At 41.3% G+C, this 16,327-nt stretch overlaps 3 protein-coding genes across 4 annotated transcripts; all 3 read right to left on the bottom strand.

Annotated features, from left to right (window-relative positions):
- Positions 1–15: 15 nt before the first annotated feature.
- On the bottom strand, positions 16–4,164 carry noxo1a (NADPH oxidase organizer 1a). The gene is made up of 8 exons (XM_069713512.1): positions 4,052–4,164; positions 3,850–3,930; positions 3,695–3,767; positions 3,427–3,610; positions 2,551–2,726; positions 2,339–2,455; positions 2,061–2,178; positions 16–1,145 (listed from the first exon to the last, which is right to left on the bottom strand). Exons 1-8 carry the CDS (start codon positions 4,115–4,117, stop codon positions 473–475), a joined length of 1,488 nt encoding a protein of 495 aa, XP_069569613.1. The 5' UTR covers positions 4,118–4,164; the 3' UTR covers positions 16–472.
- A 4,277-nt stretch (positions 4,165–8,441) lies between these two features.
- gid4 (GID complex subunit 4 homolog) lies at positions 8,442–11,704 on the bottom strand. Of its 2 annotated transcripts, XM_069713516.1 has the most exons (6): positions 11,049–11,704; positions 10,488–10,547; positions 9,571–9,678; positions 8,968–9,069; positions 8,743–8,873; positions 8,442–8,626 (listed from the first exon to the last, which is right to left on the bottom strand). In XM_069713516.1, the coding sequence occupies exons 1-6, from the start codon at positions 11,271–11,273 to the stop codon at positions 8,563–8,565; spliced, it is 690 nt and encodes a 229-aa protein (XP_069569617.1). In that variant the 5' UTR covers positions 11,274–11,704; the 3' UTR covers positions 8,442–8,562. The 2 variants fall into 2 exon arrangements, with proteins under 2 accessions (XP_069569617.1, XP_069569618.1); XM_069713517.1 differs by lacking the exon at positions 10,488–10,547.
- Positions 11,704–16,019, bottom strand: drc3 (dynein regulatory complex subunit 3). Its single transcript, XM_069713521.1, has 13 exons — positions 15,992–16,019; positions 15,568–15,748; positions 15,361–15,477; positions 15,064–15,230; positions 14,783–14,929; positions 14,478–14,597; positions 14,293–14,394; positions 14,037–14,201; positions 13,773–13,883; positions 13,461–13,546; positions 13,049–13,172; positions 12,375–12,506; positions 11,704–12,257 (listed from the first exon to the last, which is right to left on the bottom strand). The coding sequence occupies exons 2-13, from the start codon at positions 15,710–15,712 to the stop codon at positions 12,162–12,164; spliced, it is 1,512 nt and encodes a 503-aa protein (XP_069569622.1). The 5' UTR covers positions 15,713–15,748; positions 15,992–16,019; the 3' UTR covers positions 11,704–12,161.
- Between the last annotated feature and the right edge of the window lie 308 nt (positions 16,020–16,327).

Raw genomic sequence — 16,327 nt, 5'->3', positions numbered from 1 at the left:
CGTAAAATAACATTTAGGTGTGAAACAGATGAAATCATTTTGAAAAGTGCTTTTATTTGTTCTCAGATCTTCAGTAACACATCAAGGATTTAAATGTTCACATTCTGAAGAGTGTACTGTTTATTATACACATCGTATTCTTCAAGTACAGTTCACTGTACATATGTTTTGTCAGGAAATATAACATTCCTAGGATTTACTGTTTCTGCTGTCAAAAGAACAGATGACTCACTCCACACAGTCTTAAATGCATGCAAGGCACAATACAAGGTTTCCAGTATGGAAAATAACACCAATTGTAAAGAGGTAAGTTACACATGTCAAGTGTTTCTTGATTAATCAGTGCTACTATCATCAAAAGGGCTACAGTCATCAAAAGGCCTGTACAATGTGTTAATTATAATCTTTTATTTTTTTTATTTTTTTTTTATCTTTAATTAAAATAAAGTTATCTTTGTTACTTATAGAAACGTCACCGGCTGGGACGCTGCTCTCTGGCTGCGTTCTTGCGGGTGATAGTGGTACAGCGGCTTAAGATGTCCTGGGTCTGAGGTCTGGGCGGAACCCTGGGTGCCGCGGGCATTTTGAACAGGTTGGGATCGGAGACGCTGTGGATTAGTTTCCCCTCCAGCGGGCTTGTTGGGCTGAGGTGGTTGCTCGCCATGGGCGGAGGCGTGCGGCTGAGGCGCAGCTGCTCGTCGTTGGCGCCGCGGCTCAGGTCGAGGAAGGAGCTCGCCGAGGAGGAGCTGAGGTCATCACTGAAGCTGACGTCGGAGCTGTCGCTTCCGAAGCTTCCCTCGCTGTCCTCTGGCGGGCTCCCGGCGCGTGGTTCCTCCTCTCCATCCATCTCCACCATGATCGTGGGCGGAGGAGCATGCTTTGCGGCGGGAGACGTGGTGACGACGGGCGCAGCGGAGAAAGTGGTCCTCGCAGCAGGGGGGTTGGGTGAGAACCACCTGGCAGGTGCAGCTGCCAATAGGTTTCCTTGGGAGCGGCTGAATTTGGACTGCTGCACCAGATTGGAGGGGAGGGAGCTGAGGGGGGATGAGACGCGCCTGTCCTGGTGGTGGGGTGTCAGGTGGATATGAGGGTAGTTGTGGGGCTGCAGGTACATGGTAGGGATGTAACCTGCTTCCCCTTTGTATCTGTTACAAGACAAGAGCAGAGGCGGCTCAGATATTTAGCCTACTAAAGTAAAAGTACCAATATAGCGATGTAAAAATAGGTGTAGCCAGTTTGAACTACTATAAACAGTTTTATTTACAAGTACAGCAGATAAATCGGATGGGTCGTCAGATGACTGCCGGGAGAGAAAGGAAGAAAAAACAAAGTTCTGATCCACAAATCCTTCCGTCTTTGGTCTTCTTTAATCTTTGGATCGCCGGAACGTTTATTGAAATGAAACCACTTACTTAGTGGAGCTGTTAACAACTCATAGACATCTGAAATGTGACCCTGACTACAAACGACTGTTTATAAGACGTCAGAAGACAAACCACTGGTTTGATCTTTAACGATGTGTTGAATTTTAAAAGCTTGTTATATTATCCATCATGTCAAGTCTTCATCTTATAAGTAACTAAAGCTGTCAGATAAATGGAGTGGAGTAAGTACAAGATTTCCTTCTGAAATGTGTTAGACTGGAACTATGAAATAACACGAGTCAATGCACTTCCTTTAATTACATCCACAAACTGTGCATGTTTTAACATATGCAGCCTACTTTGATAGTAAGCCTACAATTAATATAACACCGACTTGAATAGCATTTTTGCCTTCTGACAAACAAATGCATATATAAGCCAAATTCTTTGCATTGAGGAAGCGATCGTCACTGAGCATGACGAATATGTCTTTTTACTTTAACTTAGAGAAGGTGCCATTTTAGCATTGCCTTGCTTTTCAGGTTAGTTCCAACTATTTATCATTGTATCATAGTTGTCATTAACTGTCCCGTTTTTTTTGGGGGCTCTTTGACAGTTACAGAAGCTCAGTGGCCCCACAAGCTCATCCCGGTTAAACAATATAGTAGCCAGATGTAAAAGTTTCAGTTGAACTACCTTATGAGCCACCAGCCATTGTCAGACTTCTGCAGGACCTCCACCACCGCGCCGATGTTGACGTTGATCTCGTCATCTTTGGTGGCCTTGTAGGTCTTCACTGCACTGTAAAGCATTCCTGGGGGTGAAATGAATGACTTTAAATGTGTCATGTTGTATCCTGGCTGACAATTCACTCACTATGGTAATAATAATTAAAAAAAAGTATGCTTTCTGTCAAGTAGGCAAATAATCCAAGTGTCTTTTAAGGGTAGGCTACAGCAAAAACATGGGCGTACCTCTTTCGGGAATACTGTCTATCTCATCATCATCATCACCATCATCATCTATCTTCTCCAGGTACGGCGCAGGAAACCAGGCCATCTGCTTGTTCTCCTTCTCCACAAGCCACCACCCTAAACCAACACAAACTCGCATCAGACTGGTCCCCGAGTGCGTTTGCGGCCCCTACAAACGTTGTTGAGAAACTGACTGAGGCCTGTTTGCTCACCTGCTTTGTCTTTAATCAGTACGTCCACATTTTCATCCACAGCCACTTTGAAAGGTTTGTTCTTGGTGTCTTTGGTCTCATATGGGGCCACACATCTGTATGTCTCCGTGACAAATGGCTGGGTTACGTTGCCGCCATCGTTCCTGATTTCATTTTCTGAGGGCATGACCATGATGCTGAGGAGATGAGACAAGAGATTAGCACTGAGGTAAATACACCGCAGACAAAACAGAGATAGTGTATGTCTCTCAAGTCAGTTTCATGTATCTATCTTCTAGTTTATATCCAGTTCGTTGTGCAGTCACAAGGCTGCACCTTTCATAGTTATGACGTTATGTGGTTTTATCTGCGCTGGCTGCAGGGGAAGGTGAACGAGGCAAACATAAATTCATCTTTGAGTCTCTTTGTATTTTACACCCTCTCATCTGCAGGATGTGTGTTATTCATTTCTTGTACATATTTTTGCTATAAAAAAAAAAAACCTACCATATTCATGTAAATAGACATTTTAAAATGGTTGAGGAAGATTTTCTCAGTCTTTCTTCGTCATTTTGAAAACTTAGAAGCCAGTCTCAAAGCCCCCTGAATTTAGGAATCATATCAAAATGATAAGATAATTGGGAAATATATGAAAAGTGTTACCGGTAACCTTTGATTCAAGCAAAATGGATATAGAAGAAGGTGCGGTGTTTGTATCTCCCCGTTATCATGGAAGTTTTGTTGAATCAGCTTTGATGGATGATTCATGCTATTTTCTTTGTGGCTGCTATTTTCAGTTTTTGGTTAGAATGACAATTTACTTCGCTGCGGAGCTCGCGCAGGAACGGAGGTCAAAATGATGTTGTTGTAATTGTTAGTAATAAATCATTAGCCCACCTGTTCTTGGCAAACTCCGGCTGCATGTCCTGGTCGCTAGGGTGGAAGAACCGGATGAGGTCTGCGGACTGAGAGACTCGTGGGTCGCAGCTCAGAAGCTCATTACAATATTTCTGCAAATTCTTTAAGCGCACCAGTGACTTGGTGGGGCCCTTCTTCCGACCGATTGGCTTTATCTTTTTGTCTGAAAGCACACAGGACATGTTCAGTCATCAGACCACCAGCCTGTTCCTGAATATTAGTATTTAGCTGTAAATAACACACAAACCTTGAAATGTGGGGATGATTCTGTCTGATTTTTTCAGTTTACTTGCAGGTGGGAATGCGTTCTTCATTTGTTTCTGGAATAAACAATTTGAGTTACAAATGTGTTGTTGAAATGCAAAAGCCAAAGTGTAAGGCATCACAGTGTTTTATACTCACGTGCATTTTCTTGAAATCCTTAAGGCTTCTATAAACTAAAATGTCATTCTGGTCTGACCAAAGCACAGAGGTCAAGTACATCTGGAAAAGGAAATGCAGAATTCATTATGTTGCAAAAGTTAAGCGTCAGTTGTAATTGTCTCCTCTCCTAAAAATGAGACACTCTTTAAGAAAAGAAGGGGAAAGCGCCATCTGTGCTTACTTTGATCTTCTCCTTGTGCATGACTCCAACTAAACGGACGCTGATAGGATACCGCTCGACCTCCATGGTCAAAGGACAGACGGGCAGTTGTGAGCAACAACACAAAGCCTCTCAGCCTCAGCCAGGTTTGGGAATGAGGCAGGGAGGCTCTGCAGGTGGATTTATAATGCATTCACCGGAGCAGGTGTGGCTGTGAGTCACGTAGAACACCCACAGGTGGGAAATCTTTCATTGTCTACCTGCTGGAAATTCCTGCATTGCTCTAAAACGGTGTGTGTGGCATTTAACATTACAGCCTGCGTCAAAGTGATAAAAGTGTCACTGGTTGGTCAAATCTTTGTTCTAAATTAGGGCTCCGGTGTGGGACAATATGCAACCAATCTGGACCAAAGGCGCACGCGCACGCACACACACACACACACACACACTCACACTCACACACTCACTCACTCACTCACTCATTAAACCTGCTCTCAGTCCATCTCCCGGCAACAGAGGGAGATTACGTAATTCTTGTTTTTCTCTTAACGCCTCTGTTCTTTTATTCAGGCCTGCCACGTCATAAGGTGTCAGATTTCAGATTCCTTTTTAAAAAAAAATTTATTAGTTGGTGGTTCATTTCTTGCTAGATAGAAAATAGAAGAAACACGCTTTTGCTTCATGGTGAAATGTAATAAAAGTACAAACAGACAAGAAATAAGAGCAGGAAAAAAATGAAAGAGACAATGGACAAAGGAATAGATATTCAATGAAAGCAAAGAATAACAGGATCTTTTCCTGTCCACTGCAGTCACAAGTGCGCTTAACGGAATAAAAGTGGTAAAAATGTGTTCCCAACATTGTGCTTGGAATTACAGTTTGTATGCCATGCCATACAGATGGATTGATGTGATTGAAGGTTGATTTTGTTTTTTTCCTTTCAAAATGTAACAAATATTCCAATTCGCAGCCACTGAAGCAAAACAAATAAAGTGATGAAATCAATCAAATGTTTTAAAACAAGTAGGGCATTACACTATATTAAACAATTTTGGGACGGTGTTTTTTTGTGGGTTTTTGTTTACTATTTTACACATTGAAATGCATTGTAAGCACTGATCACATTTGTTCTCCAGAAAGCCACGATCGTCAAAGCCTGATGAGGAAGTTGCTGCGCACATTTTATTTAGATATCTCCTTCCATCTGTTGTCCCTTTCTTCAGCCTCCACTACCTTAGCAGCGGCACGTACACCAAACACGAGTCACATTTATCATTTATTGATCATTGACAAATATGTGCCTGCTGGTTACCATATAACAGAATCCCCCCCCCCCCCTTTTTTTTTTTTTTTCAAAGTTTCACAGCACATGTCTTTGACGAAATAAAATAAATAAATAAATTTAAAAAAAAAGCAACATTGTTAATGTAACACTGCCTTTGGTCTCTAATAATTTAAAGTACATCTCACTTTAGGTGCACTCGTAACATTTGACACTAAAACTACAAGTATAAAAATGACCTCAGAATTTTTAACCCCGGCATTTGAAACTTGTGTTTAATCTGACCTGATAAAAGAAGACCATAGTTCACAGGCATTTATTGGAAATATGCTGACAATGTTTTTTTGTTTTTTTTACATTGATGTGTGCAGGTCCTCTAACCAGCGGTGCTGTGGCTACATCTTTTGGTTGAGACCTTGGCACGTGTAAAAGCAACTGTTAGGAAAAAATAGTAACTCATTGTCAGTGTGTAAATTAAGTTACTGCTACCTGTGCAAAGTTTCCGTTACTCTATGCATAAAACTTTAGATGAAATGTCTCGTACTGCATGCACATTCCACGAGTTCCTCTCTTGCAGTATGTGGCCCCTCGGGGGAGGAGGAACTGGCTTATTTAGTTTAGCACACACATAGGTTAAAAGCAAACATACCCATATAGGGTGCACAGAGCATTGAACCCCTAAGCACACACGTTACACAACATGTGCACTTATCTATAGGAATGTAAGCACGTGCTGTTTTATAACCCCATGTATACAATAAAAGGAGCAAAGAGGGAAGTCTGAGTTGGAGTTGGCTGATGCCAGGTGAAGAGCTTACAACTCTAAGACCCTGCACGGACTTCCCTTGCTGCAAGTAAAACTCAAGCCTCGTGTTTGTCTGACTGTGGGTTTGATTCTTATTCTATCGGCGCTATGTTATAGTTCTGAACCTTAACAGCAACAAAGGTTTTCCATGGTCCTCTACTGACATCTAGTGCCGGCTGCTACGATGTCTGTCATCTAAACTACTACACTAAAGCATACTGTACTATTCATTCAACCATTCCGATGAAAAGTCACTCATAAAAATACCACCGAAAGTGCACCAAAAAATGTATGAAAGTTAGCTTTATTTCTCCTCACGGCAGAATTATAATACAGCACCTTCTTTAAACTGACTATTTTAAATCAGGGTTCCTCAGTCAAGACTTTAATAGACACCCATCGAAATAAACATTTGCTTCTTACATTGCACATGTTTCTGTTTACTCTGACATGATTAATTTAAAAAAAAAGAAAAAAAAAAAGGAAGAAATTATTTTTGAACTCTTTGGGATTGAACTGTAGGCAATCCACTTGCTTGGGTTAAAAAAAAAAAAATTGTACCAAGAATATTGCCATTACAACCCATCAAATGCAGTTGTCACTCTACAGGCAACCAGCTGAACGTCTATAAGCGACAAGATAGGCAGCGGGAGTACATGCACTCTCTTGGACAAATCTTTTACATCAACCCTATTCAGAAAAACTTGAAGAATCCCCAGAAGTTGATGAAAAACTTGGTTTTTTTTTTTTGCACAATTCCTCTCAAAACACAGAATATATATGTATATACACATGTATATATATATATATGTATATATTATATATATACACATATATACATACACACACACACACACACATATATATCTACATGTATACATATATTTTCTTGATTTCTTTCAAATAAAACAATTCTAAGCTAATCTTTAAAAAAAAAAGGAGCATTACAAACATTTAAAATGGTAAGGCAGCAGGTTATTTTCCTAAAGCATCACAGGTTATATTTTTCTCCGTCACCGTTTCATTTAACAAACCACGAGTCCCGCAAGGTGCTTTTTTTTTTTTTTCTTCCTTTCTCCCAACATTATATTCTCTACTATGGAATCAACACATAACTTGACTCTCTATGTGTTATATTATATTGTAGTAAAATAAACTCTGAAAACAAAAACAAAAAAAGGGTTTTAATTGTATCCACAGGCTGAACGATCGCTCGCACATTCATAACACTGCATTGCTTTTGTTGCATTACATCTCAGATTTTCCTCCTGCCATGTCTGCTGTTTGAGAAACAACTTTTACATGACAGAAACTCTGACAGATCCTACGTTTTCCAACTAGTCGAGTCAGAAATGTACTGTGACACATCTGTGCTTATCAATGCTGACCATGGTAATTAAATAAGCCTCTTCCTTTTTTCACTCCTGATTTAAAATGAATAAATCACCTTTAAAAAGAAGTCCTCTGAAAATAAGATAAAAAAAAATTTTTTTAGGTGGTGTAAGAAATTCTACCTACTTGTGATCTTTGGCTTGCATAGACAAAATCTGAAGTGAAGCCGTTTGCAGATTTTTTTTTTTTTTTTGTAGAGTTGTTGAGACAACTGTGTTTCTCGAGGGGGGTGTATTTCAGCTCGGCCAAAAACTGATTGTTGGTCAATAATCTGTCCTTTCCAGTCAGTTCCAGCTTTCATCACCTTTAGCTGTTGGGTTTCAGTCACTAAACATACATTGCCTGAAAATAACAAAACTAACTCATCATCCCTGATCGACTGACCAAAACATACAGCCTTACTGATCTTGCATAAAAAGTAGACTTCCTACTCATTCTCGCTTCCGTGTCAACCTTTTGGCAATAAACCCACCACTAATCCCACCGTGGCATCAAACCAATCTCACAAAGATGTTGTGCATTTTAAGAGAAATAAATTGCGCTTTACTGAACAAAATTCTCATCACGACTTTATAAGTTCTACACTCTTCCATTTCTCTTCCGACGCTTTACTGAAAGGCAATCATGTTTAATGTCTTCACTGAGGAAAAATAGGGAGCTATTTTGATGTCTAACGACAGGGTGCCAGATTCTGTAGGAGTGCAAAGAATAAAAAACACAAGTTAAAAAAAGACAGGCAAAAAAAAAAAAAAGACAAATACAAATACAAATTTCACTCAAAACACCAGCTTTGCAGCAACTGTGAAAACTGTCCATGCCTCACGGACCGTCGTCCGCTTTACTCTTCTTCATCTGTGCTTTCTTTCTTTCAGTCCAGTAGAGGAGTGTCAGACCACTTGTTAATTCTCTTCCCCCCCCCCCCCCCTCCCACAGTGAGGAAAACAGGTCACCTCCATTCTTGGCATTAAGGGGCTCTCCGTAGTTCCCATCCCAATTCAGCACAGGGCAGCGTGAACCGTCCCTTCCTTCGCTCAGTGCTCCTGTGCATTTATGTCAGCGAAATTCATAAATAGGCATACTATGCTCTCGAATATGGTTTAGGCTTAGAGACTGATACCTGCAAAAGTAAGTAAACGCATTAGAAACACGTATTTAAATGCAGATAAAATAAAAATAAATACCCCCAAAAAAAAAAACACTTGAAAAGAGTTTGGTTCTAATTCCGGTAGTTACCACTCTGAGCTCCGATGGTAATAGTAGCCCTCAATAGTGGCTGTGGACTTCTGGAAGCAGATGTAGTAGAAGCCGGCGAACGAGGCACCGCTGATGTCTTTGATGGTGTGGTCCGGAACCAGGAACTGCTCCTGAGCGGGAAAGAAGGGCCGAGGTCAGTGCTCCAACGCCGAGTCGAGGAGGGAGTTCTAGAAATGAACGTTTGCAGCTTGATGATGTACCAACCTTCCACCTCATGAAGATATAATCACCGTTTTCCAGCGCCCGGTAGTCAAAGTCATCGGAGTTGAAGTTTTTGGCATATTTGTAAAAAGCCTGGAACTTGCCCTGATAACAACAACAACAAAAAAGGAAACTTCAACTAAAGTATGGCAAATATCATTTCCTTAAGTGACCATTTTGATTATTCCGGTTGATCATTGCATGCCGAGACGTGCGTCGGTCCTCGGCGTAGATTTCGTTTTAACATTTGCCAGATGTTCCACAATTTACAGGCTTTTTCCGGGAGGTACGAGCGTACACAGGGTCGGGGCAGGCGAAGAGCCGCAGGTGCTTAGCGCAGTTTGGGACAACTCGCGTTCCCAACGCGTCTTCGCCGAAGCAAACGGTTACCTTTAACGGCGACCTTTCCATCGCACCGAGAGCGACCTCGGCGTCGGACCTCTTGCAGAAATTCGCCAAAACGACTTTGCGAATGCCAAATTGGCGACCTCGCCAAATTTGCTCGACATGCTTTACGCGGAACATTTTGAATTCTTTGGTCGCGGCCGTCACCGTCGACAGGCCCTCCCGCAGCAGAGTAACAGGAGAAAGATCGGCAGAACGTACCCAGTGCTTCCTGTCCACGTCCTCATCCGCGTCCCACTTCCTGGTTAAAAAAGGCCTCTTTCGGCTGATAATTTCACCAGCAAAGAAAGTCGTGAGAGTCGGATACTCCTGGCACACAAACAAAACGAGAGAAAAAAGGACACAGACGAGTGGGAACGTGCGTCCGAAGCCAATAGCCGCTTGTCTACATGCGCTGCGTAAATCCACCGCTGTGCGACACAAAAGCTTTCCTGTGACTTATAGCTTTGATCAGCCGGTCATGAAGCGCCAGCAGGAAAATACATTACGGCGAGTGTGACGCAACCCTTGTGACAAACGTAACAAAGTCAATTTTCACGTAACCTGCGTGTCTCTGGATATCAGGATGTGCTTGAACTACTTGTGCTGCAACTCCCAACGGGCTGCGGAGTCCAAAATCGGTTTGCAATTTCATTTACCGCCCTTCGTACAGATTGACTACAAATTAGTGTCCTTATAGACACGCGGTTAAATGCGAGAGAATACATATTTGCCCTCTCGGCCTAATTTTCTCATCAACGCCTTGGCGAGTTTAAATTTGATTCGCAACCTCTATCGAGAGAGAGAGAGAGACACACACACACACACACACACGCACGCACGCACACACACCTACTCATCTTTCACTCCAGTCTGCCACGGCCAAACACTCCAGGATCCCGCTGACCTTTTTCCTTGCATATGTTGCATAATGTAACGGGTATACAGCTGACACACTTTGTGCTTTAAGCGTGGGTAGGTAGACCCGGCGTGGCCTCACGTTAGTCTTCACCTACTGTCACACTGCATCCAGCCAGTGAGAACCAGTTTGTGCCAAGTCATTGAAGGAATAAAAAGGTGATTAAAAAAAAAAAAAAAAAGGTCAGTCCTACTACACCTGACCTAGTTTCGAGGCTTACCTCAGTCAGGCCTTTGATCTTCAGGTATCCACACAAATATGAATCCTCTACAGTCACATGCTGTCCAAAAACAAACAAGAGTGATGATAATTATATCTCTCTGGTCTGAAATCAAAAAAAAAAAAAAAAATGTCAGCAGGAGAGGCGTGAGCAGAGGTTAAAAACTTCACCAAGTGGGCAAACCTGGCAGAGTGATATATTTGACGCGAGGTTGCTGATATGTCTGTTTTAAATGAACATAAGCAGCTCCGATTCAGTCTGCTCAGTAGCTTTTGTTGCTCAAAAATGCTAACGTGTGTGGAAAGTATGCAAGTTAAGCCGTACGCTACAGGTGAGGAAAAACGTTTCATGTTGGCAGGTAAATTACAAACGCCGGAGCATAAGCACCGTCGCCTAGGTCAACGTGTTAAAAGTGTCGTAGCGCAAGAAAATAACAGCTGAAGCAGCTCACGGCTGGTTTTGTTAGCAACTAGGGCTACAAATGTGCTGACTTTGCATTTAATAGCAAACAAACTAATGACGGCGCCCGACAGCACCGGAGCACGTCAGATGCAAATTTACCTGCAAAACAACCTCGACGTCGTACGAGTTGCCCTTGCTTTTCTGGTAACCCCGAAACTGTGAGCCGCTGTACAGCAGCGAGGTGGCCACCCCCGGCTGGTAGGTGTTGATCGGGGCGGGGGGGACAAGCGAGGCCGAGGATGTGCAGGCCGAGCCGGTTGTACCGCAGCACTCTGCTCGGACAGGCATGATGAGCGCTAAGGTGTCACCGTCAGCAACCGTCATGAACTTTGTGACTGAGCGCACCGCCGCTGGAGAGAGACAGGGTACTGACAGACGAGGGCCCGCCGGCTGCACAAAATCCCCGAGGTCCAAAACTTTGCTCGAATTTGCAAGCTGCCCATGAACCGACTGCTGAGGAGGGACACTGCAACGGCTGATTTGAGAATCAAATTTCCCTGAATTTCATTGGCTGGAAACTGGAGCTGTGCTCGAGCTGGGCTCTTATTGGATCGTGTGCCGAAAGTCATTCTGGGAGTTGTAGTCGGTGGTCCTACAACGATCAGCAGATGAAAATCAAGTCAAGTCAATTTTATTTGTATGAGAGCACGTTTCATAAACCGGTGAACTCAGCGTGCTTTCCGCAACAACATTAAACTAAGGAGACAGAAAACGTGAATAGTTACATAAATAAAAACACATTTCAACCATCCATATGATGCACACAAAATATACAATGTTTATTTGAACTTATATCCTGTTTCTACGACACTCAACCCTTGTGTATGTCACATTTTAAAAACACATTTTGGAATTATTTTCAGAGCATTTGTATGTTTTTTTTTCTTTTAATATTGATGTCACTGAATTGATAAGTATAAATGTGCTTATATGTATTATCTATTGCAAATTTTTTCAGTTTAAAATAAAATCTGCTCTTCGTGCACTGGGAAGACAGTAAAGAAACACAAATGATATATTGTTTCTAAGTTATCCTTTTTTATTTTAAAACAAGCAGCAAGAAATAGATGCACAGGGGCAATTGTAAGTTAAATTTTTAGTGCATATGAAAAAAGATATATTTTTACTTTCACACTGTGACATTTTACAATCCTCCAGGCAGGTTGTGAAAATACAAAATACATTCGCCAAAACCATCTTTTACCGATTATGCTACTGAAGCTTCACAACCTGCTCCTTCAAATAGTCTCCATATCTGTGGATTTCTGAGATGCGCATGCGGTGCCGCGCAAGTTCTGTGCTTTGAATCTGTAATAACCCACAAAGACAAACAGGGAAAAAGAACAAGACTGTGAGACAAGGAGAAGAGGCTTTTCAATCCAAATCAAAATATGCAGTACATTAGGGTGTCTGCTATGTCCCTACCCCTTTGAAGAGGTTCACTTTCCAGGAAGTGAAACGTGTAACCAACTCAGTCTCTCGGTCATTGATCCTCACCAGGTGGTTGTCATGGCTGGTGACCAGTGCATCCATCACAATGTCTTTGTCGGCAAACAGCTACACGTAAAAACATAGGAGGTAAAGAATTAGAGCACTGATACTGTTAATAAACCCCATTTTAACTACACATGATCCATTCGGATGTCACGTGACCCATTCGGATGTCATGTGATCCATTCAGATGTCTTTCATCAGCATTTAGACCACTATTATTCTGCTACGGCTGCATTCATTTTTGCATGTTATTTTCTTTTACATATATATGCTAAATTGTGCATCGAGCTGACTTTCAAACCTTTATAAATGCAGGTTGGAATGGCACACTGGAGTGTAAACATGGCAGAGTTTGCAGACAATATGCAACATGACATGTTGAATTATCTCAGAGACGGAAAAAAACTGATATTTTTCTATTCTGTATATTTTTATATATCGTAATGCCTTCATGCCTTATGTAGAGCACTTTTTTTGCCTTGTTGCTGGAAACTGCTATACAAATAAATTTGCCTTGCTTATGACAATCCCAATAATTCCACAGTCACATTATTGTAAGCCTGTATTTTGTATAGTTGGTTTGGTCTAAAAAGGATAACACTTACCATTGTGACATCAACTGGCATATCCTCCACCTCGGTTTCCATGGCCACTTTCTCCAGAGTTGCAACAGCAACTTGTCGCACCTTCTGATTATATTCATCCTCCAGATCTCGACATTGGGCAAATGTGTGATTGTGTCAAAGACGTCTTTTGTATAGAAGTGGATTACTCAAAATCGGCAGAAATCTGACCTGGGACTTAAATGTAACCCATTTCAAATTCGACTGAGAGAAAGTAATAAAGTTAAGTTACAATCTTGTTCAAAAGTAAAGGTAGTTTTTGCCCTGATACTCTGGTTGGTTGATCTGGCATTGCATCAAGCATCAAAATATTACGTATGCAGTAAACAGTTCAGTTAGAACAGTAATGAATCTGTGTGACTGGAAATGATTCAAGGCTGTGATGCTGACTCACATTAAAAAAGGATATGTCGCGTGCACAGTTTTGCTAAAATTGTCAGCCATGTCTGACAAACTGGTGTTCAACTTTTGGATCTCATCCTGAAATGAACAGCAGGCGTCCGTGTGGGTAAATGTGAAACAAAAGTACATTATCAAATTGTCAGACATATGGGAGTAAAGTAAATGATTCAATCTACATCTATAGAATCTGGGATAATTTATGTACACTAACATAAGAAGCGGCTCCAATTCAAACGTTTTCAGAACAAACTAGTCTTTGTAGATTGGAAGTTTTACAAAGTGCAGAAGGTGTGCACATACTCACCTCCAGCTGGCTGAAAAGCTCCACCTCCAGCTTCAAGATACTGCTACAGAGCCGCTCGATCCTGACCTCTCGTATATCTTCGTCTAATACCTCCCTCAAATCCTCTGTCCCCTATAATGGTGAAAACATAATCGTATATGAATCACTAACACCAGACATTACTGAGTTACTGTAACTGCACTGTCAGTCTGCTGGAAAACCCAGAGCAGATAGATTTACAACATGATGGTTCTCCCAGCTTCCCTCTTGGTGTTGCTGACCAACCTTGTCCAACATCTGTGATGATTTCTGCTGGCAGTCTCTTTCAGCCTTATTCTGGTGACTGAAGAAAGAGTTCACCTCTGTCTCTCTCTGTTTATGGTCAGCCATGCCTGTTTCAAATAACTGTATACACAGCTCCACCATTTGGTGCTCAAACGTAAGTGCAAGGTTAAGAAATCCAAGGAATGATTTGCTCAGCTTGTACGCTGTCAATACACCTGCATAAAAACAAGGGCAGCAAAGGATATGTCTCAATCAGAGAGGCCACTCCTGGAACAGAGTGTAGTGTCTCTGCCTCTGGATCATCTTGGAACATGCTCTTAAACAGACTGGGCCCATTGAGGAACTCCACAAAGGCATCCTGAAAAAAAACAAAGAAAAACTAAGTGACACATCGACACTTCCAAAGCGGGATCAATAAACATGAACTTTCTGTTAGCTTACATTGTGTAATTTTAGTTGAGCTTCCCGTCTTTGCTGAACCTCATTGGCTTGTTGTATCTGCAGCTCTTCTCGTCTCATTTTATCAAAGGCAATCGCGTATCTGATAGATGCTCCATTTTTCTGCATACATAGAGACATTTGATTTATTTGTACAGTATCAAAATGTCAACGAGGAAGGTTTTCAAACTAACTTGCATATAGTCACGAAAATGAAAAGACAATTATGTATAAAAATGCTGTTTTAAAACGACTACAGTAGTTTGCAACTTGGGTTTGTGTCTAAATGCACCACTGGTTATACTTACCGTGTCGTCGTCAATTACTTTGAAGTCTATGCGCCTCAAGTTCGGAAAATGGGCAGCAATGAAAAAATCGTAACCCTCCTCCTCAGGGAGAGGATTTCCAAATAGGCTGACGTCGTACAGGAGCTTAAACTTCTTGAGGTAGAGTACCTTTTAAACGCATTAGATGTGCATTAAGTTATGTTCTGAAACACCAGTATATGACGGTAACATTTATTTCAATACAAATGCAGTATGTCACTTTTTTTAAATTTATTTTTAATTTTATAATTAAATATTGTTACATTGTCTAACTGTCCGAGGAGGTTGTTTGCAAGGTAGAAATGAGTGAGGTTCTCAAGTGTATCCATGTTTTCAATGACAGAGATCCTGTTGTCAGACAAATTCAGCATTTCAAGCTTCTGCAGAGACTCCAGGCCCTCAATTTTCTCGATTTTGTTGAATGACAGATCTAAAAGACACATTCAGTAATGATTATTACTGGTTAGTGTCTGAGCCGATCACATAAGATGTTGTCCACATCTTTGCCAATGGTTGATAAGAAAACGTGAGCATAATATAAATACAAAGTCTGATTTTACCAAGCCATGTCAGATTAATCAGACCACCCAAGCCTTGGATTTTCTCTATGAGGTTGCAGTTCAAGTCAAGCCTGACCAGAGACAGGAAATCCCATATTTGCGCGATCTTCTCGATGTCTGAAAACAAACAACCACTCACGTGAATAAACTCATCACACATGCGGACACTGATTAGTCATTTTATATATATATATATTTTCATCTCACTTTTGTAACACAGACGTAAGTGGAGGACTTCACTAAATTCGGGAACAGGCCAACGCTGGTGTTGAGTCGCACTCTCATGGACGACACCCTCCTGCAGCATCTCCTTAGTTATCAAAAGGGGCTGTTGGTCAGGCGAGGGGTTCATGCTGCTGTTACTGGGTGGGGAGCAGGTTTGCAGTCGCTACAACAACAGGAAACATTTTTTGTTAATGAAGATAGTTCAATGACTACATCAGCCAACGTTAATAACCACCAACGATCACAGCAAAATCCGGCTTCTGTTGTTTTTGTCAATGCAAAAGTAGCTTAATTTAAAAACACACAAGACCGGTTTTAAATATGAAATACGTAAAATCACTAAATAGCAGTTTTACTACAAGTATACAGTACTTAAAAAAACCCCACACAATAGCAGTTTTAGCACCTTGATAAAGTCCGTATGTAACCGCTTTCCTCGGTGTATAAACACTGTTGCGTAGCAACAGGCTCATTTCAAGCTGCGTTCAAGTACGCGCAAATGATTAGGTGTTTTACAAAATATTGTTACCCTCAAAATGCAATCTTTTGAGCTTGACTTCCCAAAGCAGTTATATATGAACAACACAAATCAAAATTAATGATTAGTTATAATTATAAATATTTTGTCCGCAGTTTTTTTTGGTTAAACATCTTTTTCAAAAGTGCAGTATCAGCTGTGTTCATTTTATATTTCAGATGATTAATGCTCAGGCGCATTATCATCATTATTTGAATATTTTCC

The sequence above is a fragment of the Brachyistius frenatus genome, unplaced genomic scaffold, assembly GCF_029030835.1.
Source record: "Brachyistius frenatus isolate BFR_SWC_R1_liver_20210118 unplaced genomic scaffold, ASM2903083v1 Contig_119, whole genome shotgun sequence".
Lineage (NCBI taxonomy): Eukaryota > Metazoa > Chordata > Actinopteri > Embiotocidae > Brachyistius > Brachyistius frenatus.
The sequence above is the reverse complement of the archived record's forward strand: the minus strand, read 5'-3'. Positions and strand labels throughout refer to the sequence as shown.